Source organism: Aspergillus sclerotioniger (assembly GCF_003184525.1).
Source record: "Aspergillus sclerotioniger CBS 115572 chromosome Unknown BO94scaffold_1, whole genome shotgun sequence".
NCBI classification, from domain to species: domain Eukaryota; kingdom Fungi; phylum Ascomycota; class Eurotiomycetes; order Eurotiales; family Aspergillaceae; genus Aspergillus; species Aspergillus sclerotioniger.
This window is the reverse complement of record NW_020290991.1, coordinates 277,518-303,160: the sequence shown is the minus strand read 5'-3', so window position 1 is coordinate 303,160 and position 25,643 is coordinate 277,518. Positions and strand designations below refer to the sequence as shown.

General features: G+C 50.4%; 10 protein-coding genes across 10 annotated transcripts; 1 reads left to right on the top strand and 9 right to left on the bottom strand.

The window, feature by feature from the left end:
* Window positions 1–404: 404 nt before the first annotated feature.
* On the bottom strand, window positions 405–1,691 carry BO94DRAFT_3233 (SDR family oxidoreductase). Its single transcript, XM_025606914.1, has 6 exons — window positions 1,626–1,691; window positions 1,484–1,570; window positions 1,275–1,430; window positions 838–1,217; window positions 678–772; window positions 405–625 (listed from the first exon to the last, which is right to left on the bottom strand). Exons 1-6 carry the CDS (start codon window positions 1,653–1,655, stop codon window positions 573–575), a joined length of 801 nt encoding a protein of 266 aa, XP_025472988.1. The 5' UTR covers window positions 1,656–1,691; the 3' UTR covers window positions 405–572.
* A 265-nt stretch (window positions 1,692–1,956) lies between these two features.
* Window positions 1,957–3,069, bottom strand: BO94DRAFT_529617 (SDR family NAD(P)-dependent oxidoreductase). The gene has a single exon (XM_025610481.1). It carries the CDS (start codon window positions 2,989–2,991, stop codon window positions 2,119–2,121), a length of 873 nt encoding a protein of 290 aa, XP_025472987.1. The 5' UTR covers window positions 2,992–3,069; the 3' UTR covers window positions 1,957–2,118.
* A 309-nt stretch (window positions 3,070–3,378) lies between these two features.
* Window positions 3,379–4,203, bottom strand: BO94DRAFT_529616 (P-loop containing nucleoside triphosphate hydrolase protein). The gene has a single exon (XM_025610480.1). The coding sequence runs from the start codon at window positions 3,983–3,985 to the stop codon at window positions 3,494–3,496; it is 492 nt and encodes a 163-aa protein (XP_025472986.1). The 5' UTR covers window positions 3,986–4,203; the 3' UTR covers window positions 3,379–3,493.
* Window positions 4,204–5,201: 998 nt separating this feature from the next.
* Window positions 5,202–6,026, bottom strand: BO94DRAFT_591799 (putative acetyl xylan esterase (Axe1); the record flags this gene model as incomplete). Its single annotated transcript, XM_025616131.1, has 3 exons — window positions 5,202–5,399; window positions 5,459–5,544; window positions 5,597–6,026. 3 exons carry the CDS (start codon window positions 6,024–6,026, stop codon window positions 5,202–5,204), a joined length of 714 nt encoding a protein of 237 aa, XP_025472985.1.
* Window positions 6,027–6,733: 707 nt separating this feature from the next.
* On the bottom strand, window positions 6,734–7,918 carry BO94DRAFT_561769 (epoxide hydrolase family protein; the record flags this gene model as incomplete). The annotated part of the gene is made up of 4 exons (XM_025614243.1): window positions 6,734–7,093; window positions 7,141–7,418; window positions 7,443–7,736; window positions 7,789–7,918. The coding sequence occupies 4 exons, from the start codon at window positions 7,916–7,918 to the stop codon at window positions 6,734–6,736; spliced, it is 1,062 nt and encodes a 353-aa protein (XP_025472984.1).
* A 283-nt stretch (window positions 7,919–8,201) lies between these two features.
* BO94DRAFT_619386 (Zn(II)2Cys6 transcription factor) lies at window positions 8,202–10,297 on the top strand. The gene is made up of 4 exons (XM_025616857.1): window positions 8,202–8,267; window positions 8,363–8,864; window positions 8,932–9,188; window positions 9,247–10,297. Exons 1-4 carry the CDS (start codon window positions 8,236–8,238, stop codon window positions 10,073–10,075), a joined length of 1,620 nt encoding a protein of 539 aa, XP_025472983.1. The 5' UTR covers window positions 8,202–8,235; the 3' UTR covers window positions 10,076–10,297.
* Window positions 10,298–10,312: 15 nt separating this feature from the next.
* Window positions 10,313–12,748, bottom strand: BO94DRAFT_561768 (transcription factor domain protein). Its single transcript, XM_025614242.1, has 4 exons — window positions 12,304–12,748; window positions 12,227–12,254; window positions 11,660–12,175; window positions 10,313–11,613 (listed from the first exon to the last, which is right to left on the bottom strand). The coding sequence occupies exons 1-4, from the start codon at window positions 12,708–12,710 to the stop codon at window positions 10,447–10,449; spliced, it is 2,118 nt and encodes a 705-aa protein (XP_025472982.1). The 5' UTR covers window positions 12,711–12,748; the 3' UTR covers window positions 10,313–10,446.
* A 562-nt stretch (window positions 12,749–13,310) lies between these two features.
* On the bottom strand, window positions 13,311–14,809 carry BO94DRAFT_570570 (alpha/beta-hydrolase; the record flags this gene model as incomplete). Its single annotated transcript, XM_025614822.1, has 4 exons — window positions 13,311–14,166; window positions 14,228–14,336; window positions 14,396–14,534; window positions 14,618–14,809. 4 exons carry the CDS (start codon window positions 14,807–14,809, stop codon window positions 13,311–13,313), a joined length of 1,296 nt encoding a protein of 431 aa, XP_025472981.1.
* A 4,968-nt stretch (window positions 14,810–19,777) lies between these two features.
* BO94DRAFT_529612 (putative cytokinesis EF-hand protein Cdc4) lies at window positions 19,778–21,092 on the bottom strand. Its single transcript, XM_025610479.1, has 4 exons — window positions 20,441–21,092; window positions 20,238–20,378; window positions 20,094–20,186; window positions 19,778–20,044 (listed from the first exon to the last, which is right to left on the bottom strand). Exons 1-4 carry the CDS (start codon window positions 20,625–20,627, stop codon window positions 20,016–20,018), a joined length of 450 nt encoding a protein of 149 aa, XP_025472980.1. The 5' UTR covers window positions 20,628–21,092; the 3' UTR covers window positions 19,778–20,015.
* A 400-nt stretch (window positions 21,093–21,492) lies between these two features.
* On the bottom strand, window positions 21,493–25,035 carry BO94DRAFT_2947 (putative C2H2 finger domain protein). Its single transcript, XM_025606706.1, has 2 exons — window positions 24,474–25,035; window positions 21,493–24,415 (listed from the first exon to the last, which is right to left on the bottom strand). Exons 1-2 carry the CDS (start codon window positions 24,712–24,714, stop codon window positions 21,588–21,590), a joined length of 3,069 nt encoding a protein of 1,022 aa, XP_025472979.1. The 5' UTR covers window positions 24,715–25,035; the 3' UTR covers window positions 21,493–21,587.
* Between the last annotated feature and the right edge of the window lie 608 nt (window positions 25,036–25,643).

Below are 25,643 nucleotides of genomic sequence, written 5' to 3'. Positions count from 1 at the left end.
GGCCATGCAGACACCACGCTGACACCACACTGACATCCACCTTGCCGTCCACGCATAACAACTATCCACCAGCAAGATGATGTGGCTCCACCTTGACACTCGTCGATCTCGCGTCCGTGGCATCGGCCCGCAGCGGCGCCAGGCCCGCTCGGCGCACCTCGCTTCCACCTGCCCTCGCGGAGTCTCCGGATGTATGGGATATGTATCTGCTTGCTGGGTTTCCTCGTCCTAGCCATCCCAATTTGACTACGTGCTGTACTCAGCCTGCCTCAGTCCACAAGTGGACTGCAGGTTGGCGATGAAAATAACCGATACGGGAACCATCAGGCAGGGATCTGTCAATCATTGATATATCCGTAATATTTTGTCTGTAGACCTCGATGGGGCAAATCGATATACCCAGCTAAGCCTAAGCGAAGTGTGTCACCATTGTCAAAAACATTTTCCTACCTGACGTACCATCTGAGCACCATCTTATCGATGTGTGGCTGTCGCATGGTGAGACTTCTAAGGCTGAATGGTTCCACTTCAACTGTAAGTGATATGCGTTGACCTAAAAAGACTCATTGTGCTTAAGCATTTCTCTCATTCCACGTCCGGTCAAAGACATTCAGGCTCCTTTGTGCTAAAACTATATTCAGTCCTCTCTCAGGAGTAAATAGGACTCAATCACTTACCAGAAGGAACAACATCCAAAGCCTTGATCGATACATTCACCGGCTGCTGAAGCATGAATACCGCGGAATGCGCGATATCCTCTGACACAAGGGGTCTAAATAGTAATCGATACGTAAGCCCAGTACCAATGCGTACAAGAAGGGCTTGGAGGAGACTTACTGATACCCTTCAAAGAAACTATCATATTTCTCCTTGTTGTGGCCCACACGAAGCGAATGGAAATTGGTAGCAACACATCCGGGGCGCAACACCAAAACTCGAATATTGGTCTCACTCAACTCGTTTCTTAGTGCATTGGAGAAAGCTTCCTGGGCTGCCTTGTTGCAGTGGTAGACAGCCTCGCCAGGGAACGGGGGGACCTCGAGGCCCGTGACAGAGGTGATGTTGAGGATAGTGCCTGCCTTGCGAGGCTTCATGGATGCATTGAGTACAGCATAAGTAGTGAACATGAGACCATTAATGTTGGTGCTGTTCATGGTGACAATGTCGGAGACCTTGAGGTCTGAAAAGGTGGCGGGCGCGCCGAGAGCGAGACCGGCCTGTCTGATCGTCAGCCTAGGTCCTCACTCTGTTATGAACGTAGAAAATGGTCTGACATTGTTGACAAGAATGTCAATATGGCCGAGCAGTTCGACACTGTCGCTTACTGCCTGTTCAACTGCCTCATAGCTTTGGATGTCGACTGCTTTGTAGATCACCTTCGCTGCGGGATATTGCTTCTGAAGGGTATTTGTGATGGTCTGCAACTTATCCTGCGCGTGCTTTAGCATAAAAATGAAGCATAAGAATTGGAAAGATGATGTACCTCTGATCTAGAGAAGAGAATCAAATTTGCACCTTCTCTCGCAAGTGCATTGGCGATGGCTTCGCCAATTCCCATGGACGCCCCGGTCTATCGGTCAGTGGCAGGCTCAAGAAACTACAAGTAACACACAACAAACGCTTACTATGAGCACATTTGATCCTTTGAGCGACATCTTGACTTGCAGTTGAATTGCAGCTTTCTCTATTGCTTCTGGCACGGGATCCAGTTAGTTATAAATTGCGGCCGCAATCGACGTCACCGGATAACCTTAGCACTAGTCCCATTCGGGTCGCTGCAAGCTCAAGCGGGGTGCGGACCTCGCTTCGTGCTCCCATTGGTTGATTGGAAGCGAGACACCTGCCCCATGTAGATTAATCAGAGGTCTTGGTTCCAGCAAAGTCATCGAATGACCAATGGTTTCGCCTCGGGATAAGGGTCCAATTTCTAAGCAGCTCCGGTGTCTCGGAATCCTGCCCCTCTCGGAATGTGCCGTGTTTGAAGTCCATGGTCAGTTCTTATCACTACCAGTATATACGATTTATCCCAAGAATACTGCTTGGAAGTGGGTCGAGACGAACAAATCAACAGCATATGCGAGATTGTAAACTGGATACTAGCACAGTCGTCTGCTAAGTTCAGTCGAATTGCATCTGTGCTATTCCCTCAGAAGCCTTCTGCTTCCAGTCCGCTCTCCACCGGGACAGCGCTGGTCGCCCATGGACCAGATCTCCAGCAGCCCAAGCAATTCTCCGCCGATCCAGATCCTCAGTGACCTCATTATCTGGGCAAAGAATATAGAACCTGCCTTCCACCATCTTCGCATTCATGTATTCCACCACCTGTTCCGCTGACCAGGCCCCATCTGGCTTCGAAGCGTGACCCGCAGTCAATCCCGTGTATGTCCATCCTGGAACAAGTAAATGAACCGCAACATTGGGATACGTTTCATGAAGGTCCAAGGACAGCTGCTCTGTAATCGTTTTCACGGCGCTCTTGGAAGCATTGTAAGCGGGATCTCCCGGGGGGTTGGTAATTCCTTGCTTGGACCCGGTGAGGATGATAGCTCGGGGCTGCTCCTTGTTGGGTCCAGTCACGCTGTCCAGGAAGGCGGCTAGACCATTCGTGTAGCCCATTGTGTTGACAGCAAACGTCTTCTGGAAATATTCCGGGTCTTGCCACCGGGTTTTGCCCTCGGCGGGCTTGAAGGCGCTGCCGGCGTTCAGCATCAGGAAATCTATTCCGGACGGGTATTTGGAGGTGACTTCAGTCTGGAGAGTCTTCCAGGCAGACATGTCCGAGACGTCGATGGCGTAGGTGGATGTGGTTGATTTTGTCGTAGATGGGAACAAGGCCGAGGTGGTAGAGAGTGCCTGTTCGTTCTTGTCGATAAGGATCAAGTTCATGCCATGGCTGTAGCAAAGCTTAGCAGTAGCGAGACCAATGCCGGAGGCGGCTCCGGTGATCAGAGCTGTGGCTTCTTTGCGAAAGACGGGGTGGATTGGCGACATGGTGGGAGCTAAAGCTTGTCGAATCTTGTAAGATGGAAACTAGGAAGGTGTAAGGTGTATGTTGTATGTGAGTCTCGGTGTCGGCCAGAGAGGAGGGGTTATTTATGGTCCGACCGATCGGCGGGTACACGATGGTTCCGGGATCCTTCCAGGATTTCCGAGTGGAAATAGATCGCAGCCGTCTTGAATTAGTATGCATAATACTCTGCATAATCGTGTTCCCTCTTTGGAATCTCCCTTGTAGTTTACGACGAATGTCAGGCAACACAGTGAGGCCGGGTTAGATCCGGGCTACCCCGCGTCGGATCTTTACATGCTACCCCTCATACTTCTGAATGGAATACTCTACTTAAATAGTGTCCATAGACAATAACCATCAGGCCAGGTCATGGTGCCAAATATTATCTCTCAGAAAATAGGCGCGAAGAACTCCAATCATCGGTGCTGAGATAGATCATTCCAACAAATCACTCTACATGCAGATGAATAGGCGAAATCCGACCTAATAATCCCCACGCACAATTTCCTGAACTGGAAGTCGATTCTCCAAAATGTCATCCGCATTCAAAAAATCCGTCGAAGCGATCCGATGCCGCGCCGAGGCCTCGTCCGCCGTCACGCCCCTGATAACATGTCGCTTCACCAATCGCTCCCGGGCCACCTCGCGGTCAACGTCTATGAACCACGGCTCATCCATCAGACCCGCTGCTGACCTCCACGGCTCTCGATCGAGAGCTGGGAAGTTGCCCTCGAAAATCAGCACTCGCGAAGTTGGCAGGATGGGGATCTCGTCGGCGACGGGGTCCTTGATGGCGTGGTCGAACCCCGGAGTGCAGATGGTACTGGAGCCAGGGCTGAGAGGCTCGCGTAGCCGCTGCGCCAGATGGAAGAATCCCTGGCCGTCAAAGGTAAAGGCAGCACCCCGTCGGTGAATGGCTTCGGCTGCGTTGGGCATCGCGGCTAATTGCGCCCGCGACAGGTGGAAGCCGTCCATGGGGATATCAACGGCGAACGCGGCCCCGGCGCTCTCAATGACCTTTTCAGCATATATTGCATTCACTGTAGCGGCTACTTTGACAGCCAAAGTACTCTTGCCTGTGAACATTGTGTGCATAAATACAACCAGTAAGGGGGAGGGCTCATACCTGATCCTGGAATACCTGGAATCCCAATCATAATCCGTGCAGTTTCGGGGGCATTTTCATACTGAGCTTTCCTCTCGTTTAGTGAATGCTGAATATTATCAATGGAATATGGCACCCACCCCATATCTTCCTCGCCAATCTGTTGGCTTCTGTTACATGTAACTTGGGGATTTCCGGTGCGGAGGGGTCCATTTCAGACAAAGTCTTGTGGAAATATAGTAAGATTAGAAATATAGCAAGATGTGTTTGTGCAATTGTGAAATATTGTAGAGTGGGATAGCAGAAGGCGAGGGGGGGGTGAGGGGTAGAGAGAAGCAGTGGAGACGAAGATGTATAGACCACCGAAGGGCCTTGTCATCGCCGTGAAATCCTCGCGTGACCACCGCGCAGTGAGCCAATAACTACATGGTGGTGCAGATCACTCCCATCAGTATCCAGAACTTGGGATGGAAGTTTTACCTCATATGGGTCTTTTTTAACTGGGCTTCCATTCCCATTATCTACTGCTTCTATCCGGAGACGGCCAACCGCCGACTAGAAGACATCTACAAGGTGTTTAACGATGGTCTCCGTTTCTGGGTGTTCCGAGACCGTGAGGTCGTATAGGTGCAGCGGCCAGAACGCTTCATTGCCATGGACCTTCAGGAGGAGCACACTGCTGTTCTGGAGATGAAGGGTGCTGATGTCGAACACGTGGATGATGCAATAATTAATACTAGTCACAGGTAGTGTTTGCAACTCGGCACCTGAAGGAATATGCATCGCAGAAATATAGCAATAAATATACAGTAGTGTGTAGATATAAAACTAAACTTACCTTCGCTAGTTAGCCTATCCCATTCATGCCTTCACTGGGATCTCAGGTGAGATTTGGCGTTCAGACACAAAACGTAACCCCCAAAAGGTCCAATCAGTCGCTAGGGTGACCACAAATTACTTCCTGATCCTCTGAGATCGCACTCATTTCTATATCAGCTGGAGGCCTAGGTAACAAGAAACCAGGATAGGTACCGAACTCCAACGCAACAGGCGCTTCAGATGATAGAAACGCGAGTCGAGATATTACTATTCATCACGCAGCTTGGCAAGCACCCACGCCGCAGCAATAGTATCATAGTCCGTTGCATAGGCCGTATGAAGAGCAAGAGCATCAGCTCCCTCCGATGGGGAGCAGACACTATCACCATTATTGCACCAATCACCAATGACATCGGTGTATCTCTCGTTCAGATCGTCGATCTGGGATTGTAGGCGGGGATATTTCTGTTCGAATTATGCCAATTAGCAAGCCAGCAATACCAAGAAGGATGTATGGCACCTACTCCAGTAACAGCCGTAGCATTATGTCCAAAGTCGTACGGCTCGTAGGGAACATGGCGTGGGTTGCCGTAGAAGACGTTCACCGCGACTATTTCCAATGATCAGTAAGTGGGACAGGACACGGACAGGGTACAGCTTACTGTGCTTCGAAACCTCTTCCGATATCAATGGCTCTGTGGCATTGCCGAGAACCGAGTTGCCACCTCCTCCAGCAAGAGCATCGCCCACGATCATGGCGCCCTGGGAGTAAGAGAGGAGCACAATTCGGGAGTCTGGGCAGGCGGCAGCATAGCGGTTGACCTGGGTGCCAACCGCGGCTCTGCCGATGAAGTAGCTATTAGACGCCGTCTCGCTGACAGCAGGATAGATGATGCTTTCGTAGTTATTAGTGACGGTCAAGCTTTCGGAAACCAGCTCGGCCAGGGAATAAGTTGTTCCTGGGTAGGATTCTGTTGTCCCGCGAGCCAGCATGAAGTGGACATCGGCGCATTCTGTACTGTTGCTAAGAGCAGCGTTTGCTTGGCCCAGGGAGATGGCCAGAGCAAGAGCGGTAAACTTGGAGAGTTGCATTGCGGTGATATACAAGCGGGAAATGTTAGGTTGGTTTGAATTGAGTGCAAACAGCTGATGAATGATACAGGTCGGTAGGATAGGAGGGGAAGAGCGGAGGGGAAGAGCGAAGGAGAGACTGCAGAGAGTATTTATGTGCAAAATCAAAAGCGGCTCGGTCATATCAGTGGATACACACTAGCATGATACTCTTTAAGCCCTGCCAAGCAGCACAAGATGAAACACGTCTCCTGATGCCGAGTCCATGTCAATAGGTTCACATCATTTGCAGATATCTTGCAGCTCTATCCTGAGGAACACAACACAGGGTTTATCCCTACGGTGAAATGGTGTAAATTGGATCTGCAGGTGCGTTACGTACTCTCATACTCCACATGCTTAAACTTAATCTAAGAAGTTAATGTTGGTTGCAATGTGGCGTGCGGAGTTAAGCAGGCAGAACTCGGGGATAGGCCGAGCTCGGTGACAATTTCCTTGACTAGTTTGTTGAATACGTATGCCAGTTTTGCGTACGTCATTTGGCTCCATTCAAGCATCGTAGACGGAAAACAGTTATCCAAGTCTAGGCCATTCCTTTCCTGCCAACTCCCTGATATCTAGCGCCAAACCTTCCGGGCTCTCCAGAACCGCAAAATGGCCGCCATTATCGCGTTCTACAATAAGTTCAGCCGTCAGCATCAACACTGTCAAACTGGGGTGATTTAAGGTCACATATCTCTATAGAACACAAGATTGCCGGTCCGTTCCACAGCTCTCCGTGAAGAAGGTTCAGTGTCCCAATAGAACGAAGTATACCCAAACGATACTTTGATACGGTTCTCGGGCCTCAAGCCAAACTCGGCGAAGTTCTCATGGTAGGCGTTCTCATGGTAGGCGTTCTCATAGTAGCAGAGTATCGAAGGCATGATGCAATTGGTGAAATAGTATAAAGATGCCGTAGTGAGGATGGCTTTCGTCCAAAACGGCTGTTCCTGTGCTTTCGGATCGGCAGCCTCATTGTACTTCTCTCCAGCCCACATAAGAATGCCCATTGGATTGTCATGAAGTGCTATTCCAATTGTGTGGGGCTAGATAATCAGCAGTCTCCTCTCCGCATGGATCATCAGTGGCTTACACGTGTCCGCATGCAAACGGCATATCCCATATGGTTCTCTAGCCAGTCATCGGCACGGTGTGCCACTTCTTTCTCTCTCTCCGTATACTCTACTCCCTGTGGAAGAGAGCTTGATGAAAAGTTGCAATGAATTAACCGACAGGAATTGGTGTATTGGGATGCCAATTCCCGTCCAACAAAATGGCCCCAGTCGCCACATTGGACCATATACTGATTATAGCCGAGTCTCTTCATCAATTTGTCGAAGATCCGGGCAGTATCACGGAGAGTCCACCCAGCTCGTGGCGGCCAGTCTTACCAACAGAATCCAGGCATACTGGGGACTACAACATGGAATGAGATTTCTTTGTCGTTGGGTGGACAGGACAAACGGCTCCAGATCTGACTAAACTCCCAGAAAGAACCTGGCCATCCGTGGACCATTAGTAAAGGAATGGCGTTGGGGGATTTGGCACGGACGTGAACAAAGTGAATGTTTATCTCTACAATCGCGGTGATATAGTGTGGGACTTGATTCATCTCTGCTTGGACGGAGTACCAGTCATAGTCGTTAACCCAGGCCTTGTATAGGTTCTCTGCCCATTGGTATGTTGGCCCTATCATGTATCAGCGGTGTCGTATGAAAATTCAGGGGAGTCCGTTGCAAACCATAGCTGCTCCCCGCATTGGGCACGATCGGACGTCCTGGAAGACGTGTATCTCTCAGCTTTCGTTTGAGGCGTTCGACTTCTTCCGCAGGGACATCAATGCGAAATGGTCGGATCTCTGGACTTGTCATTGTGTTGGAGGGGTGTTACTATGGGCACGTTGTTTAGTTCAATGGTGAACAGATGGGAGTATATGTTGGTGAATAGTACACCTCGGAGAAATCATTGAAATACTTCGAGACAAGGTCAAGATATAGTAGTAGTAGTAGTATGAACAGGACCCTGCTGACATCATGCCGATCGATCCCCCACATGGCTGAGTAGACCAATCAGATATGATGGCGAGGAGGGGTAAACTCCTCTCGCTTCTCGCTTCTCGCTTCGACTCTCATTCTCCCAACCGAGAGCCGGCCAATTAACCTCGCCAACAAGCGAAGAATATCTCGCTATGACCAAATTTCTTCGAGTAGAAACTGGATGGTATTGATATCCTTTCCTCTTTCTCCACGCCTTTACACACATTTTTGCAGACGGAAATTATATCGCACTGCTGACGCACAAACTCCCCCATCCAGCTTGACTTGTCGTGCCCGTCGTGTCAAATGCGACGAGGAACGTCCCATCTGGCGGAACTGTGCCAAGGGTCCTCGTACCTGTCGTTACAAATTCAATCCTCTTGATGGGTCCCCATCAACTGGTGCCCGAAACCATGACCCTGTACCGGTGACTCCACGGGAATTCTATCCAGACGTGGTTACATCGGATGAGCATCTAGCCCTATCACCCCGGCTCCCAGAACACACAGCTCTACAACCTCCACCGCAACCCTCCCCACATCCTGTTGCCAACCTAACTACTATACTTCGAAATGCAAAGTCGCGAGAGCTTTCACATTCCCCACTTCGTGAGACACACGACATCTATAGCTCTCCTACATCGACGCGTCTGTCGGCTTCATTAGGACCAGCTGGTGACAGTGAGTCTATACCCACTCCTTTTCGCGTGTCAGATCCTCTTCGGCTTTCCGACGTTGAGCTCTTGCTCTTCCGTAATTACGTCGACAAAATATCAAAATGGGTAACCACCTTCAGCAATACGGATCTGCTTCGAATCACATGGTCGATCCAGCTAACCTTCTTCTCAGGTCGATTCCTTCTCTCATGACCAGCCATTCTACTGCCAGGTACCAGTCATGGCTCTGCACTGTCCCATGCTGCTCCACTCTTGCCTTGCCGCCTCCGCAAAGCAATTGAGCAGAGTACCACCTCACGGTAACACCTCCCTGCAGGAGAAATACTCCTTCTATTACCAGCAAGCCCTCCGGGAGATGGGCTCCTTTCTAGTCGAACCTCACTACTCAAGCAGTGATGAACTCCTCGCCTCCAGCATAATTCTATCCACGTCAGCACCACTTTCCCTCACATACTGTCCAATATTCCTTCCCGCTAACACAAATCAGATACGAGATCATCGACGTAGCCAGCGAGAGCTTCGGCTCTCACCTCAAAGGCATCGCCAGCCTAATCCAATCCCACGGCATCCACGGAGACGAAACCGGTATCCGAGGCGCAACCTACTGGACCTGGTACCGACATGAAGTCTGGGCCGCATTCCAAAGCCGCCGCCGCATGTTCCTCGATGAAAATTACTGGCAACCCCGACCCCTCGCCAGCTTCGCCCATATCTCGATGCGTGAAATTGCAAACCGCATTCTATTCATCTTCGGCCAATGCATCACACACTCTGTTCTCAGATCCGAAACCAACCACTCCCACAACCGCCTCCATGCACAGACTACTACTACTACTATATCACCCTCCGAACTCGACCAAGCCCTAGAAGACTGGAAAGAAAAACTCCCCCCATCCATGATGCCTTTCTGCTCCCGGGAACCAAAAACCCCGGCAACCGATACACGCGAGCGCGACCTATCTTTCATGTTCCCTTTTGTCTGGTTCGCGTACCCCGAAAGCGCTATCTCCCATCAACTATACCACGCCTCCAAGATATTACTTTCCCTACACGGTCCCTGCGCTTCAGCCACTGATCCCCTCAAGGCACGCCGCGAGCTAGATAATTCGAGAAAGGAGGTCCTCATAATAGCTAACTCGGGTATCAACGAAGCATGGGGTCTCATCTCCACCCAGTGTTTGTATATTGCTGGCTTGGTTACAGAAGGTATTTTGGAAAGACAACGCACGATTGAGCTCATTGAAGCATATCAGACAAAGACAGGACGACATACCACCTGTATCTCGGATCAGTTGCGCAAGTTTTGGGCTAAATGAGCTTGATATAGAGCCTTGGCTAGGTTCGTCAAAAAGTGAATAGAATATCCGGTAATTGGCCAGCGTAGATCAACTAAGAACTGGTAAGGTTCGGTTCAGCTTATACTTGGTCTGCGTGTGCCATTCCTTACGTCTTGGTCTTCGCTTCATGTCCATAGATGTCCAGGTTGATTTAGATACGGAACTACAGAGTTATGGGACCGATAACTAACAAAAAAAAATGGAATCATAAGATATCAGGAGAGATTTATTAGTATCCTAGTATATAGCCATGAAAAATGTTCATAGTCATAATAGAACCAATACGGAAGACCACTTGGTATATGCAGCTGGGTATAAATTTAGGCTTGCCGTGCCCATTTCCTTGAACCTCACCACATCGGATAGAAGTTCATCGATGGCCAATCGGACAAATACGCGTCGACGTCCATTGCCGCCTGTTCAAAGACATCCGGGTAGACATCTAACCCTTCGATGCCGTATGGCGGGTCATGGATCCCATAGTCTGTTGACATAGGCAGTTGAAGGCTGTCCGGGATATCAGCCGCGTGCTCTACAGTACACTGTGCTGTGTTGGACGTCGCTTCTGACAATCTGGTTTTGATTCTCAGCACGATTAATGGCGGTGACGCCATCTGGCCGAGTTGCTTATATGCTGCTTCGTACACCTCCCAGACTTGGAGGATACTTCGCGCAAATAGCATGAATATTGGATTGGGAGCTTCCATCCCGTTGAATCGGGCTTCGTAGTTCTCGCTCATGACATTCCACATTTTGTCAGCGTGGTGCTCAGTTGGTCGCTTCTTCAGGGCCTGGATGATATGAAGGTATGCTGGGAATGGGAAGTGAAAGTGTACATGCCAGCTGTATCGCTTTGTAAGAGGGGAGGTCATCAGTTTTGTATCGCACTCGATCATGCGTAATGCGTAGGTACTGGCGGCGTCGCGTTGGGCGTCTGTTTGTTGTGCGGGTGAGCACGTTGAGTAGTGTTCCACTAGGAGGTACTTTGCCAGGAAGCCCCGCGCTGTCCAGATGGTCATGTAGTGAAGGGGAATTTCGGGGTTACAGAATCGCAGATGTTTGTCCTCGATACTGCTTTCTAAGGCGCTGACCCCATCACCGTTCAGATTCTTCGCAATTGCCTTCAAAGACGGGTTGGTGAAGTCCAGATGACAGGCGCTATGACGTATGAACTCTCCCAGTTCACTGCGTACAACTGCGAAAAGCGCCTCGGTGGGCCCCTCGTGGGCAGCTGCTGGGTTCTTCATCTCTGGCTGCAGATCAAAGTCATTCACGTTGAGAGGAGTTTTGCAGTCCCAGGTCGGGATCAACATTGAGGTCTTGTGGTCTGACATCTCGCCTATGCGATTGTCGAACGTGACCAGCGACCACCATAGTCTTCGGCGTATCTCACCTTCGAGAGCAGTACATTTGGCATTGGCCGATTCGGTATCAATATGCATGCGTTGCGCGTTTCTGATAGCAACGCCGAGCATTGAGGATAGAGACCGGGGGTCTGTTTCAGGTCTGGCAGATATCTACGAGTGTTAAGAAAGTAAAGAGATTGTAACCCATCGGGCTTACCAAGTAGAGCAACAACGCTGTCAAGCAATCGCGATCACCAGAGCGCAAAACGTCACATTTCAGCAAAGCCTGTTGGCATCCGAATTGATAGCCTTTCAGCAATTCTCTCTTTGGTGCCCCGAGTAAGGTAGGACACTCGTCTTCGGGGAGACTCATGATAGCGACGCTATAAATACCGAACATAAGCGCTTCCAGTGTTGGGCTAATATGGCCAATGTTACCGACGGCATCGATTATTCGCATCTGCAGAGTCGGAGTGTGCGTGACTTTCAACAATGGATCAACATTCTCCAGGTATATCAGCCAGAGCTTAAAGATCTGGACTTGGTCGGGGTGCAGGGTAGAGAGGTCGACATTGGTCTTGCATGACCCAAAGAGTAGATTCTGGTCGTTGTCATCATATACCTGATCCCATGTCTTCTTTACCACAGCTTCGTGCACAGTATCATGTGAGTGATTGCCGTCGTAATCATCGTCGCTACCATCATCACTTTCGCCGTCCTCAGTATCTAGTGTCTTGATCCCCTTGTCAGTGCAGCTCAAGCACACCATCAAATTAATACATACCAATTGATTCATGAGCTGCCAAAAATTCCTAAAAACCTGTTAGTACTTTGAAGTATGCATTGTTCGGGAACCGTAACTTAGCCGTGTACACCGGCTCGGTCTTGACCGACCCACGAGCTGTCCCCGAGCCGGGGCCTTGCAAATCCTCATCATCTACAGACCCACGGCCCCCGCTAACCTCTTCTTGAGACCCCTTCTCCGTCACAGACGTATGCAGAGGCTCAAAATCTATACCATTGTGGCGGAGCAAATCCTCATAGCGCCTCAGACGCTCCAGAAGCTCACGTTCGGGAAACCTGCGACGCCGGGGCCGCGGGGCCAGGGTGGGCACGCACTGGGCGCCGGCCCGGACACAGCTGGCACAGGGGAACTTGCGGTCACACTTGACTTTACGCTGCTGACATAGGACGCACGCAAGCGCCCGATGTGGCTTTGCAGCGGCTCGTGAGGACGCAGCTGGAGGCCTTTGGTCGGTTGGAGACATCACCGGGGATGTGGTTTTGGGAATGATCTTCGTCTGGGATGTTTGGGTCTTGGAAAGTGGGAAGTGGGAAGTGGGAAGAATGCGTTAATGTTCGGTCGGACCCGCCAGAGGCCCGCCCTCAGCCAGCCTCTTCGCGTCAGGTGATTCCCTGTCCTATGTTAAGGGTATTTGACCACAAGTATTCATACATAACGGAAGCTCTGTCTCATGTCCTGAATGCTTTCCTTGGAAATCTATCTGACAGCTCATCAGGTAGAACAACTAAAGATGACGATCTTCTATGATTGCTTTTCTGGATTTATAACTATACAGTGAGTAGTAGTTTGGATACAGGCCATTGAGGCGCTCATTAGCGCAAATCTCAAACTGTATTCACCCGTTGGCTCGCTTGGGTGCCTACATACAGAGGAGGCAAGATAAGTATGCAGGCAGCCTCGGGGAAGTAGGTGTGCCGGGACCATTGCAGGGAATCGCGCCAAATAGAACTCTCAAGCAGACAGTCACTGGGTCTATGTGTAAATGCAATGTCGGAAAATAATATGGATATCAATGAAGTGGCTGAAAAAAATCGTAACCAGCGAAGGTATACATATCGCCTGCTCATAGCTTCGCTTTTGGCTTTTGCTTGCCTTTCGCGGAGTAACTGTTCAACTGCGTATGCCACTCATCAGGCAGAGTAATTCTCTCTTTCGTGGTTAGCTCTAGCCATCCCTTCTGAATCCGTTCTTCTTCCTCTTTCCATTTCGCCGTCTCTTGCTTCATCCATTCTGCAGTTGCTTCGGCGACAGTCGTAACATCCTCGAACGGAAGCTGGTGAGTAGCATGAGGGCTTATGACTTCCTTGACTCGACCATTCTTGTATCCACCACTGCCTCCAAATCCTGCGCCAGTACGTTGCAGCTTATATGCGCGCCGGTCTGCTGTCGAGATGGGACTTTTCCCTCCATAGACATATAACACAGATGGCCGAATGTGTTTTAGTGCTCCCCACAGTATTTTGGGTTCAGACCGATAGAACGGGAACACTGCTTGGGTGGGACCCACGACATCTGGGTGAAAAGAGGCATCGTGGGGAGTATCAGGATCGGGGTTTTTCTCGAAGTCCAGCATTTGCCTGTTGAGGAAGTTGGGGCGCGCGTATAGTGCCGCTTCTTGGTACTTTGAAGTGGCCAGAGTGACAGGAGAGTCTGAATCAGCCTCTTCAGCCAGATCGCTTTCCGGGCGTAGCTTTTTTAGGCCATGTTGTAGCCACAAGTCCAAGACTCTTGAGTCCCAATTCTTATGCGTCTTTTTGAAGAAGGCAGTCGCTTCTGCCTGAGATCGCCAGACATCCTTTTTGCTAAGCGCAAGTTTCGCGAATGCTGGCCCCTTCCCGGAAACGAAGTCTCTTTCAATCACCGGTTCCACGAGGACGAGAGAACTGAAGAGCCGGGGATGAATTAAAGACAAGTGCAGCCTGCAATATCGATTAGGCTTGATCTGTTACACATTGCGAGTCCAAACACTGTAGGACTTACAGTTGTCCAGCGCCGAGACTGTGCGCGACGCCCATAAGTGGCCTCAGCATGTCAGCCTGGAACTGATTGATCATGTAAAGCAGGTCTCGGCTGTGATCGAACCACGATGCTGGTAAGATGGTTAAACCAACTTGCGGTCTCTAACTGCTAGAGGTGTGCGAAACGTACGATCATTCCCTAGATTCTCTTCGTTCACCACTGCGCTTGCACCCTGGCCGACAGGATTCGCAATCCAAATAGAGCGGATGCGAAGTCCATCGCGCTTCAATCTTTCATAGAGCTCTTCCCAGATTGGCTCGTAGAGTTCCTATGTAGTACTACCTTAGTATACACGCCCGATCACCACTCTTGTAGTCAGAATTGGTGCGGGAACAAAAGTCACCGACTTACTTTAGGGTATCCGCCGCCTGCACCACCAATGATGGTGATATCCCCAGGTCGGGGGTTTGGATTCGATTTTGGCGTATATTTTTTGACTACGAGCTTCAATGCATCTTCTGTTGTTCGCGTTGCTCGAGGATACTCTCGTATATACTGGCAATCAACGATATGCTCTGTGGTTATGAACGGAGACGACGCCATGACTGGAGTTGGTGATGATCAGAAACCAACGCTCGACGGCCGCTGGTCAGGGGTCCTCACATGGGGCTTTATATGCATCCGGGTGCGAGATAAACTGGGGAAGACCTTCTAGCTGAACCTCAACCAGAATTTCCAAGCCCCATTTTTCTGCGTCATATGAACCGAACCCGAACTTCGTATGTCGTACACACTAGGGAAACTTCGCCGCAATAGTTGTTATCTTTGTTTTTCTTTCTTGTGTTTCGTTCGCTTCCTTTTACCCGACCTGCCTTATTGCCCCACGCTATTGTGCTTCATAGGAACATGTGGCTGCTCCCGGCCCACTTTGTACTCCACTGTGAGCCTAGTCAAATTTGATTCACGAGAAGATGTGAGTGATACACAACTTCCATAGCTAATTTGGAGGCAAGCGCATCACGAGCTGTTGGGTGTTAATTCCGGGCCAGCAATTTTCAGCCAGCCAGCCACGTGAAAAGAGCCAGGCGCGGTGACTTGGCTAGAAATCAGAATGAAGAATTTGACGGAATCAGGATGCGTACCAAGGGCCCCACAGTTCCTTGAATGCTCAGCTTGACGCTAGATGTGTGTCGGCTATCGATAGTGGACGGGTCACGATCCATAGGGGCCGAGATCGCCACCAGATCCTGAGATCAGATGTGCCTCCAGAAAAAGAAAGCATTTCTTTCCGAGCTTGCGGGACCGGGGGTAGCAAGCAGAAACCTCTTCTTGCCAACAGGCAAACTTCAAGGTCTTTGATTGTCTGTTCATGCATGCGTTGACCTGGCGACATGTGTCCTGCCAGTTGATTTCGCAACAACTCCAGTGACAATGATCCAGGTGTAGGTCGCAAGCGAAATCTGCCATGACGTGCAGTATCAGCTGGAAAACTGTCTCAATTTATGTACTGGATGATAATAGGCTGGTTCGTCTTCCACGTCTCGCATCCCTAGATTCATGTGCGCTCACGGGGCATTCCAGAGATTGGCTACATGTATCAGACGACGATCCTGTTGCAACCAGCCACGAGATCTCAACGCTGTGATTGCCAGAATCCTGATAAATCTTCCGCCGTGATTAGCACTCGACGGGACTGCTCATATCTATCCAAAGGCCTGATAGCCTGCAGCTAAACTAGGGTCAGTTGATGTTACCAACTGATATCGAGCATCTGATTGGTCATTACTCTACCCTGATCCGTATTGAGCCGGTCCGGGGAGTTATTCTTGTTTCGCAACTTGGAAGCCGGACCCGGACGACAATCTCCGTGCCGGACCATCTCCATCATAGATACGTAGTACAGGCCATAACCACGGCTGCAGCATCTCTGTCTTGTGCGCTTCTTATCCGGCCAATATACGAACAGTGCTGTTGGGTGATCCGGGAAGCTGGACTGAGACTGGCTGCGCGTTGGTATGCATTGATCTAATCTATCAACTTTATCTCAAGCAGGTGACTGTGATAGGCAGACCAAGGGTCCAGCGTCGGCTGGAGGCAATTGATTTTTTGTAGATACTCTGTACTGGGCGGCAGACGCGGGAAAACCCAAGGAAATCAAGGTGGGGTGCTGTGTTGACTTGTCTTGGTAAGCTGTGTCCGATAACTATGAGCTATCGCGAAGCCATCCCTTTAGGTATCAGATTGGCCCATGGCGCTGTGGCTGATTTCGAAACCTGAAGCATTGTCATCTATCGCAACCCACCGCGTCGCATACGTCGAAATATAAAGGGGAAGATGTTAGCACAGTCCGTGGGTTGCTCACGCCTGCTACATGGCAAAGTAGCTCACACAGGTCACTGACACTTTGTAAATAACAACATGGCTTCTGGCAAGCGGGCATTTGGACTAACTATGCAGTAGAGTCCCATCAGATGCTCATGGATCAATAGGAGCAACAAGTCTCGAAGCCCAATTGACCGGACTGGATTTATACCTTCCGCCAGACGTGTCACGGGGCACTTATGGCAACTATGGTGCAGAAAATGTAACGACGTTATAGACTGGTATCCGATACGCCTTCCACTCTATTCCAACCTCCAGTATATGCCATACAACCATATCATCTTATGTAAGTGAGTCAGTTGCAGCTTCCATTCGAACTTTATTGACACCAGTTGATTAAATCAGAACGTCGCAACACGACACAGGTGGCGGTTATGCGATCGCCAAATTGCAAGATCAGCTGATGTTTTTCAAGGTCTATAGCGCGTTGTGACGTGTGATTAGAGACCTGTCAGCACTAAGACACCGATCCAAATGTTCTTTATTCATCTTTATTCCTTTGGCGTTCTGATCTATAGCCATGAAACAGTCAACAATCAGAAGGCAAAGTATAGAAGTCAGCCTCTCATGAACCATACAGCCTTTTTCTTTTCATAGAAAGAGATCAGCAGCTGAGCGTGGACGCAATTCATGATATTCTACGACAGAGCTGACTTTTTTTGGGATGAAAACACTAGCCTATGGAGTGTAGAGCTGAAAACGTATTGATGCCTATGAGATCATGGGTAAACAGATCGCAATAGCGGGGCTGTCACTATAACTCTAATGTCGATTGGTCAGGAACGCGTCGTTGTTCGATAAGCGTCGCGGTTGCAAAGATAATCGATGAGGCAGCCAGGCCAAAACGTCTCGCAGATCATCTCCAGTGTGACATCAATGGGATTGGTCTCAAGGCAGCTCTGAAAGACTATCTATAACGGATTCCCTGTCGGTCCTGCATAGCAAATACATTAATCCCTGTCAATCATACTTTTCACATTGCTTTTGTGGGCAAACACTACGCGTCCTGTTCGCGTCGACCTCTGACTAAAATATTCACTGGTTTAATTAACCACCAGAACAAGCATTGTGTTCCCTCACATATTCATATACTGGTTCATCATTCGTCGAAGATGACAGGCCTGTCTGAAGACAACGACCAGCTCAAGATTGCAATCGCCAGGACGCCAAAAACGTCCTAGAGAGTGTTCTTAATGCGCTGTGTGAAGAAGGACCTGCAGCCCGAGAATACTTGGCCGAAAAGCTCCTGGTGACTGAGGGCCAAGTTGCAGTATCAGATAGCGATATTCTCTATAGGTCTGAAGATAAGGGGAGTAGAAAGAGGAAGATGGCTGAGTCTGCCACCACGGGCTCCAAAAAAGTGAGGACTCGCTATGCCATCTGCGCGAACTGTGATCAAGAGTTCGATGTGAGCAAGAATACTAGCAAGAGCTGTCACTTCCATCCACGTAAGCATCGAATCATACTCCATTTTGGGCGGATGAAGCTGATCTTTGCTTAGCAGAATCTGTCGCGGACCGAGATAGTTTTGCGGACAATGATGATGACCACGGCTCGCTTGATGAAGAATGGATTCGTGAAGAATGGCCTGAGAATTTCTACTTTGAATGTTGCTATAGAAATCTCACCGAGGAGCCGTTGTGCTGTTGGTTTTCACAGAGAAGTTAGGGGTTGAGGCTTTGAGTGGCTTATCTGTAACAACACATCTCGCTTTCTTATTCCCTCCGCTTTGCAGAAGCTTCGTAACAACTTGGATATGTAGAATAAATTAGCGTTACGCTCAATAGCATCTGCCACTGTCAGCTTCTGCTTCTGTCACCTGTTTCATGTGCCAATCTGCAATACCCAATGCTTAACTATGTAGAGACTAGAGACCATCCATTAATTATCTATAGCGCTGCTACAGTTTGACGCAGACCCTAAATAGTCCATCCTTATCGCTACAGAACTAATAGAACTACAACGTGAGCGCTTTTCAATGACCGGCCCCTTAGCCAAATATATCCCCAAAACTACCAATAAGATACCACAAGATCAAATCTTGATTACTATAGACATACCACTGAAACAAAATAAACTCCATACTCCAGCATACTGTATTGAACGAGATTTCCCCTTGACCAATCAGCTTGTCATCAATCCAAGAAGAGCTCATCCACCAGTCAAAAGACGGAAAGATATATTCCCAATAAACCTGACAACCAAACCACCAACCCGACCATCACAACACATACACTCGACAAACACGCACTCAAAATAACCATATAAATCCAAATCTAAGTATAGACACCAATTAATCCACTTTAAACTGATATAGCTCCAAAGTGGACATTGACCCAAGTCAGAACTACTTGGAACGGAACCACCAAACCCGACCCAAGCAACGGAGAACCAAAGGTTAAGTTATCGATAAGCCCGAAAACCTCCTACGCAAACAACCTCACCACCTCACCACCAGCGACGAGCTCCTCTATTGCCTTCACTACGGCAACTACACTCTACACTACACTACCTCAATCAAACCATCCACACCCACACCCACACCCACACCTACAACCACAGCCAACCAACCAACCAACCAACCACAGCCAACCAACCAACTCAACCCATCCCCAAACTCAACCTCCCACCTCACAACCACGATGTCATCACCACCACCAAACCACCTCCCCGTCCAAACCCACCACTGCCGATTCTGCAACCACCTCCTCATCGCAACAACGCGCTCGATCGCCTCCCTACCACGACGAAAAGAACCCTCAAAAGACAACGCCCTGATATTACCCCTCCCAGTTGACTCCACCACCACCACTACCACTACCGCCACCACCACCCAAACACAAACACAAAAACACTACACCATTCTCCTATCAACCGCAATTCCGGATCGAAAGCCGACGTTGGTTCGAAGAGAAGACGGGTTCGAGAAGAGGCTTTTCCTTCGGTGTGGACGGTGTCGGGTCGTCGTGGGGTATTTTTTGGATCCGGTGCATTTTCCAGAATTGATGGGGGAGAAGGGGAAGGTTGGGAGGGAGGGGGATGGGGATGAGAAGGCGAGGGTGGTTTATTTGTTGCCTGGGGCGTTGATGGAGACGGGGGTTATGATGGAGGAGAATGATGATAAGGTACGGGGGTTGGATCGCGAGTGGAGTGCGTGGTTGGAGGGGATGTAGTTTGTTTATTTGTTGTTTATCAGGTTATTTCATTTATGGGTATACTTGAGTTGGGGCAGAAAGTTTGCGTGTACTATATCCTTATACCATGTACCATGTACCATTTATGTTTATCCGAGGCTGAATCGAGCAGTAACCCATATACAATGCACTATAACTAAACTATGCTCAAGCAAACAACTCCAACACGGCTGGTAGGAGGATCGCGTCGTAACAGAAATCATCAGGAACGTCAGGAGGGTATCGTGTGTCGTTTAGTTGGCCAGGATGGTGCGAACGAGGTCTGTTCACGATTAGCTATGCGCAGACAGGAGACGAGTATGAAAACGTACCGGTGTAGTTGATCTCGCCGGAGCTGGTATCAACTGCCTTGAGAAGCTCGTCAACCTCCTCATCCGACATCTTCTCGCCGAGATTCGTCAAGACTATAGCATCATCAGTAGCATCCCGACCATATCCATACTGCAATCACATACTGTAACGAAGCTGTCCCACTCCGATAAAACCGGTCAGATCCTTGTCGAACACCTGAAAACCGCGGCAGTATTCGTCGGGCTCGCCGGGGTCACGGAAGCCTCCCGGGCGGTTGAGGACCTTCAGGAACGACTCAAAGTCAACTGCGCATCAAAATGCAGGTTAGATATGCATCTGCCAATACGGATCTAATCCAAGGACGTACAGTCTCCACCGATACTCTTCTCCAGATCCGCGATCTCCGCCAAAGTGGGATTCTGACCACATGCCCGCAGCAGATCGCCCAGCGACTCGATCGCGACCTTTCCGGTACCGCGCTTATCGAAGAGCGAGAAGGCTTCCTTGTAGTTGGTCGAGGCCTGGTCGTGGTGATATTCAGGTGAGCGAGACATCTTGAAAAGGGGCAGAAGCACACAAATTCGGGGCAAAGAGATGAGATTAAAGACAAGATGAGAATGGCACGAGGACGGGAATGAAGGGCCGATGACGAACGAGCAGCAAGTACTAGTGAACCATGGAAACGAGGGATTGGACGGGCAGACGAGGGGCCGGAATTCAATGGATCCAACCGCACACGTTATTCCCGAACATGACAACAACAATCAACAAACAGGGATCCAACGCAGGGCCTCTAAATCGTGAAGCTTTCCGGACAATTCCTCATCCGCCACCACGGGATAATGATACATTCGACTGACAGCGAGGCAATGGGAGGCGACCACGTACCATGATTGTTGTCTTTGATGGTGATGGTAATTTCACGACTAGAATGTGGCGGTGGTCTGCGAGGGATGGCGACAGGGGGATTGAATGGGGATCTAAACAACCCGGAACGGCAATGGCAGATTGGAATGAAGGAGGAAGGGGGGGGAAGAGGGAACAGGGAAAGGAGGCGAGGCGGCGGCGGGATGGAGGAGACCCTCCGGCTCGACTGTTTGGCCGGTTGTTGTTGTGGTAACCGGACACCTCAGGCATCGACCGGCCCCTATCGAACTACGTAGTTTCCTTCAAGAGTATATTTACTTACTTGTATTTGACGGTAGCGTCTACATGCCACGCTGATATAGTTGGTCCCATTGCGTAAGAACAGATCCGGGTAACCTAGCAATATACAATTCAGAGCAACGCTATCCATCCCATTGGTATCCCAGTCATAACACATGCGCAAATATTCAGACAGCCAACTGACCGTAAGTCAAGCAGAAAAAAATACAATAGACAAGACAGCCGCCGTCTGTAGACCCCTTGCGGAGCTTGTCGTAATTCAAGCATCTCACATGTACAAATAAGTGAAAATCCGCCCACAGACGCTATATACATAGATATGAAACAAGCATATCCTGGTGAACTTTTCAAGCTGCTCCGCCGTTCAGTTTGTCTATACAACTGCTAAGCAGGTTGCCTGCCTCGGTCAGTAATTCCCAGCGGGTATTGGTGAACCCGTCCCGGAGGATCAACAACAAGCCCAGGCAGCGGTTGCGTCCTCTCATCGTTTCCAAGTCACTGGGCTCACGGACACCGCCTACCCGTCGCAGAAACTCCTGCATGTCGCGCTGCTGCTCAGCAGGGGTGACCAGCTTGACAGGAGTAGTGATGGGCCCTTCTAGTGCATATCCATAGCACCAGACAACTAGTGCCGCCACGTACAGCACCCACGGCCTGTTAAGAAGGTAATCGTCCCGGCCTGAATACAACTCGCCATCCTCGTTCAAAGCCCGTTTTCCATCCAGAAGGCACTCGGATAAGAACTTCAAGGCGTAGAATGTGGCGTCACGAGCAGTTGCCTTCGTGGCCCATCGATCCACCATCTTTTCGCGCGCAGCTTTGTAGTCTCTCGGGGTGATGGACCTTCCCATGAGCCGACCGGCTCCAGCAAAGATCTGGCAGTCAACTATGTCAACGTGAGAAGCCATGTGTGCTAATCCATGCAGCACGTCGCGCGACTCGAAGACATTGTCGTCATCGAGAGGATATCGGGGACGGTATCCAGTAGGAAATGGCCCCGATCCCGACTGGCCCAGCGCTTCATCAAAGTCTCGTCGCCAATTGTCAAAAGCTCGCAACAGCGCTGACCGCCATTTGTCCCGGCCCCCCAGCGCCGGTGGGCCCCCTAGTGAGCTCACCTGGAGGTCTCGTTGGTTCATATGCCAGCTGACGCTAAGCAATCCAGCCATGAGAATGGTCCGGCCAAAGGCATTCGTCCGGACCCGCTGGCCATTAAGGGTTTTCTTAAGCCCATCCAGAAACATGACAGGTTTAACACCGTTGGCATGCAGGCTCGATTGCACGCGAGCCACCTCTGAGGCGCTGGTCGCAGACCACAGCGCCTCATCACAAGGCAAAGGCAACCGAAGCTCGTGCGCAACCATCTTGGCGGAGTGCCCGAACATAGTGGCGTGAGTGGAGTCCAGAACAAAAGCGGCAAAAGCCACTCGCCTCGTAGCCTCAGCCTTGATCCAGTGAGACCAGGACTCCTCGGCCGCAAAGTCTGGTGCCATTGTCGATCCAGAGGCCGACCGGGCCTGCCGGTCTTCCCGCAAGCTTGCGGGCGAGTCCAATGCGGAGCGGCCAATCAATGAGCTACCGCGTCGCATCAGCGTGAGTGTGGTGTCGTGATGAATGTGCGCCCGCTCGTGCAGCGCACGCGTGGAATACATCTTTTCATATACCTCTAGCAGCAATAGCGCCTGAAAAATCCAGAGCTTGGCTGGCGGACGAAAGTCACCGTCCATGAAGAGCTCTGTCCGTAGATGCCATGCGATGAAGTTTGCCAGCTCAGATGCCGCCTCAGTCACCTCCGGTCCGTGGATCCTATCCAACGTGGATGCACCAATAGCCATCACTGCAAGCAAAAGCAGATTGGGCGTTTTGTCAGCCACAAAAGTCGGACGATGCAGGATGGGTAGCTGAGAGTGGAAATGATACCAATATGACCCGATGTACGTCTGCATCATGCGTAGACTGAGAACGTGGTCATCGTCGTCGATATCGCCGTCCATCAAAGCATCCTTCCGCTTGGCTGCCACGGAATAGAAGGCCTCATTGAACCTAGAACTCATGAGCGCTAGGAGTTCCTGTCTCTTCTCCTCTGACATGATAGCCCGTGGTGACCCAGGATCCAGAATACTGGTCACGCTCATAGGGTGATGCGGAATGACACCACTTAGAAAGCTGCCATAGGCAGGATCGCTCATGAAGAATTGATTCTGCAATTGGACGGCATCCAAGTAGTTTGGGACAACATTAGTAGTTGCAGGGTAACCCATTGATGGCGAACCTGTGACGGGATCGTTGAACAGCCATGCTGTAAAGTCATCTGCCATTGCGAAAGGTGACCGGTTGTGGGCTTCCCCACCAAAGACCGGGTAAACGCAGGAGGCCAACGAGTCAAACCCGGCATCTCCCACTGTCGGCCCGGAGGTCATCATTCCAGACATAGAATCTAGTGTCGCTCGGTCCAGAGATGTCGATGTTGCAGATGTCGTTGGCGCCATCGTAATATCGGTGTATCCTCCTACAGGGATCTGTAAGCCAGCGTAAGATGTGGAATGTTCCAACGATGATCCATCAAGATCATGTGAAATGGAGCTGGTTTCGGTCAAGGAGTGACGAGATCGCGTGTCTTGGCCCAGGTCTCCTGCTTTGGGCGAAGCCTTGCCGGAAGAATGCCCGTGAAGCACAACATGAGACGCAGCTTGTATTTCGGGTGGACTAAACGTTGTCGTGCTCGAATGTCCAGGTGGGGAGCTGAGAGTATGGTTGCTCGAACTATTTGATCGGGAAAACGTAGGGTCCGACAGTTCGACGCCATGCTGGGAGATCAAGGGCTGGTAATTAAATGCCTGGCCCATTCCAATAGAACCTGGAGGTGATGGTATATGTACATGTTGGTTCGGAGCATTGGCATCCATTCGGCCTTCCATTGACTGGGTGGACGGGTATTTAGAGGGGATGGGAATGAGAGGAGAGGCCTGGCTTCCGTTCATCTGTGGCATATTTTGAGTTGTTTGTGGCTTTCGCAGGCTGCCGTTGCTTGCTGCTGCCTGAGCGAAGTGATCTCGCTTCTGCAGTTGTGAGCCTTGGGTAGTGTGACGTTCTCTATGGCGTACACATAGGTCTTGTCGCACAAAGGATCGGTAACAGTCAGGAAAGTCGCATCGGTAAATTTGCTTGGGGGTATCTGGAGAAGGAAGGATTAGTATTGGCTTTGAAAAGCCTCGGGAGGGACCAATTCGTACGGTTTAGTTGATGGCGGTACAAATGCTCCGCTCGCGAGTAACTCTTGCCGCACCCATCGAATGTACATTCGAACTTGCGGTCTGTTTGGACCTTTCGGGTCCTCTTTCTTTTGCGTGGAGGACCGTTCAGTGCCGCATGGATCGCATCGTTTTCTATCATCATATCCACTTCCGAGTTCGAGGTATGACTGCTTTTGGGCCCCGAGGCCAGCGGGGTCATTGCAGCGAGAGCCAAGGTCATCTTGCCCAGGAAAGTTGAATTCTTTCTAAACGAACAAATGTTTCACGCCTCTTTCCTGACACCTCGTATGTATCTCTAAGCCTTAGCCAACACCCCGAAGATCACCCGCAAAGATCTCACTTGTGTCAGAACCGCTCATCAGACCGGAAATCACAGATGATTTTCATCAGCAAAGGGAGGTCGGTTCCGAGAGCTCAGACAGAAGAGCAAATCCCGGTAAGAACCGACATGAGGCGGGAGAATAATCGGGCGAATGTTTGTCTCGGCGAAGGTCGAAGGCCGCTCGCTATCTGGGCCGGGTCAGACGCACGGGGAACCCCGTGGGGAAAACTCGGCGGGAAGAGGCTGTGATTCCGGAAGTGTTGGGAGTCGCTGACGACAAAGAAACAGTCTTCAGATGGCCTGAACGGTAATTCCGGTGAAAGAGGTGAGCTTATGAGACTCGAAATATTGATCGTGTAGGCGAAGGAGACAGCAGCTCGGAGGAGAACGGTCGTATGATTGCTGGTGATGGGGGGAAAGTTTGGAGGCGGAAGAGGGGAAAAAGGCCGAGTGAGCAAGGGTTCCCGACAGACCCCCGACAGCCGAACTGCCAGACTGCCACGCGAGGGTGCACAATGGAGGAAGACGACTCCGAGAGGTGATGCGGAACAAGATCCAGACCCAAGGGAGGAAGAAGGAGAGAAGAGGCCCAAGAGGAAAAGCCGGGGAAGACAAGAGCACCGCAGGAAGCGGCGGGCGGTCCCTTAATATTCTGCTGGGTGGTTCGAGGTGGGGCAGCCGCGCCGCTGGAGAGCTTTCTCTGGATCTGGAGAGCCGATGTACTACTACCAGCCCGACTCAGTATTACTGCACCTTACCCAAAGTCGTACAGTACCTCCGTACCTCCCCCTTCTCCTCCTTTCATCCATTCAGTCTGCCTCTCTTCC

Coding starts and splice junctions, on each gene's coding strand:
- BO94DRAFT_3233 (XM_025606914.1), bottom strand. CDS start 1,655: ATGTCGCTCAAAGGATCAAATGTGCTCATA. Junction 1,571..1,625: donor AAGGATCAAATGTGCTCATA/GTAAGCGTTTGT, acceptor ACTGACCGATAG/ACCGGGGCGTCCATGGGAAT. Junction 1,218..1,274: donor TTGACATTCTTGTCAACAAT/GTCAGACCATTT, acceptor ACGATCAGACAG/GCCGGTCTCGCTCTCGGCGC.
- BO94DRAFT_529617 (XM_025610481.1), bottom strand. CDS start 2,991: ATGTCGCCAATCCACCCCGTCTTTCGCAAAGAAGCCACAGCTCTGATC.
- BO94DRAFT_529616 (XM_025610480.1), bottom strand. CDS start 3,985: ATGGACGGCTTCCACCTGTCGCGGGCGCAATTAGCCGCGATGCCCAAC.
- BO94DRAFT_619386 (XM_025616857.1), top strand. CDS start 8,236: ATGACCAAATTTCTTCGAGTAGAAACTGGATG. Junction 8,865..8,931: donor TCGACAAAATATCAAAATGG/GTAACCACCTTC, acceptor CCTTCTTCTCAG/GTCGATTCCTTCTCTCATGA. Junction 9,189..9,246: donor TCCAGCATAATTCTATCCAC/GTCAGCACCACT, acceptor AACACAAATCAG/ATACGAGATCATCGACGTAG.
- BO94DRAFT_561768 (XM_025614242.1), bottom strand. CDS start 12,710: ATGTCTCCAACCGACCAAAGGCCTCCAGCTGCGTCCTCACGAGCCGCT. Junction 12,255..12,303: donor GAGCCGGTGTACACGGCTAA/GTTACGGTTCCC, acceptor ACAGGTTTTTAG/GAATTTTTGGCAGCTCATGA. Junction 11,614..11,659: donor CAGCGTTGTTGCTCTACTTG/GTAAGCCCGATG, acceptor TAACACTCGTAG/ATATCTGCCAGACCTGAAAC.
- BO94DRAFT_529612 (XM_025610479.1), bottom strand. CDS start 20,627: ATGTCTCGCTCACCTGAATATCACCACGACCAGGCCTCGACCAACTAC. Junction 20,379..20,440: donor GAAGAGTATCGGTGGAGACT/GTACGTCCTTGG, acceptor TTTGATGCGCAG/TTGACTTTGAGTCGTTCCTG. Junction 20,187..20,237: donor AGTGGGACAGCTTCGTTACA/GTATGTGATTGC, acceptor ATGATGCTATAG/TCTTGACGAATCTCGGCGAG.
- BO94DRAFT_2947 (XM_025606706.1), bottom strand. CDS start 24,714: ATGACCTTGGCTCTCGCTGCAATGACCCCGCTGGCCTCGGGGCCCAAA. Junction 24,416..24,473: donor GTACCGCCATCAACTAAACC/GTACGAATTGGT, acceptor TTCCTTCTCCAG/ATACCCCCAAGCAAATTTAC.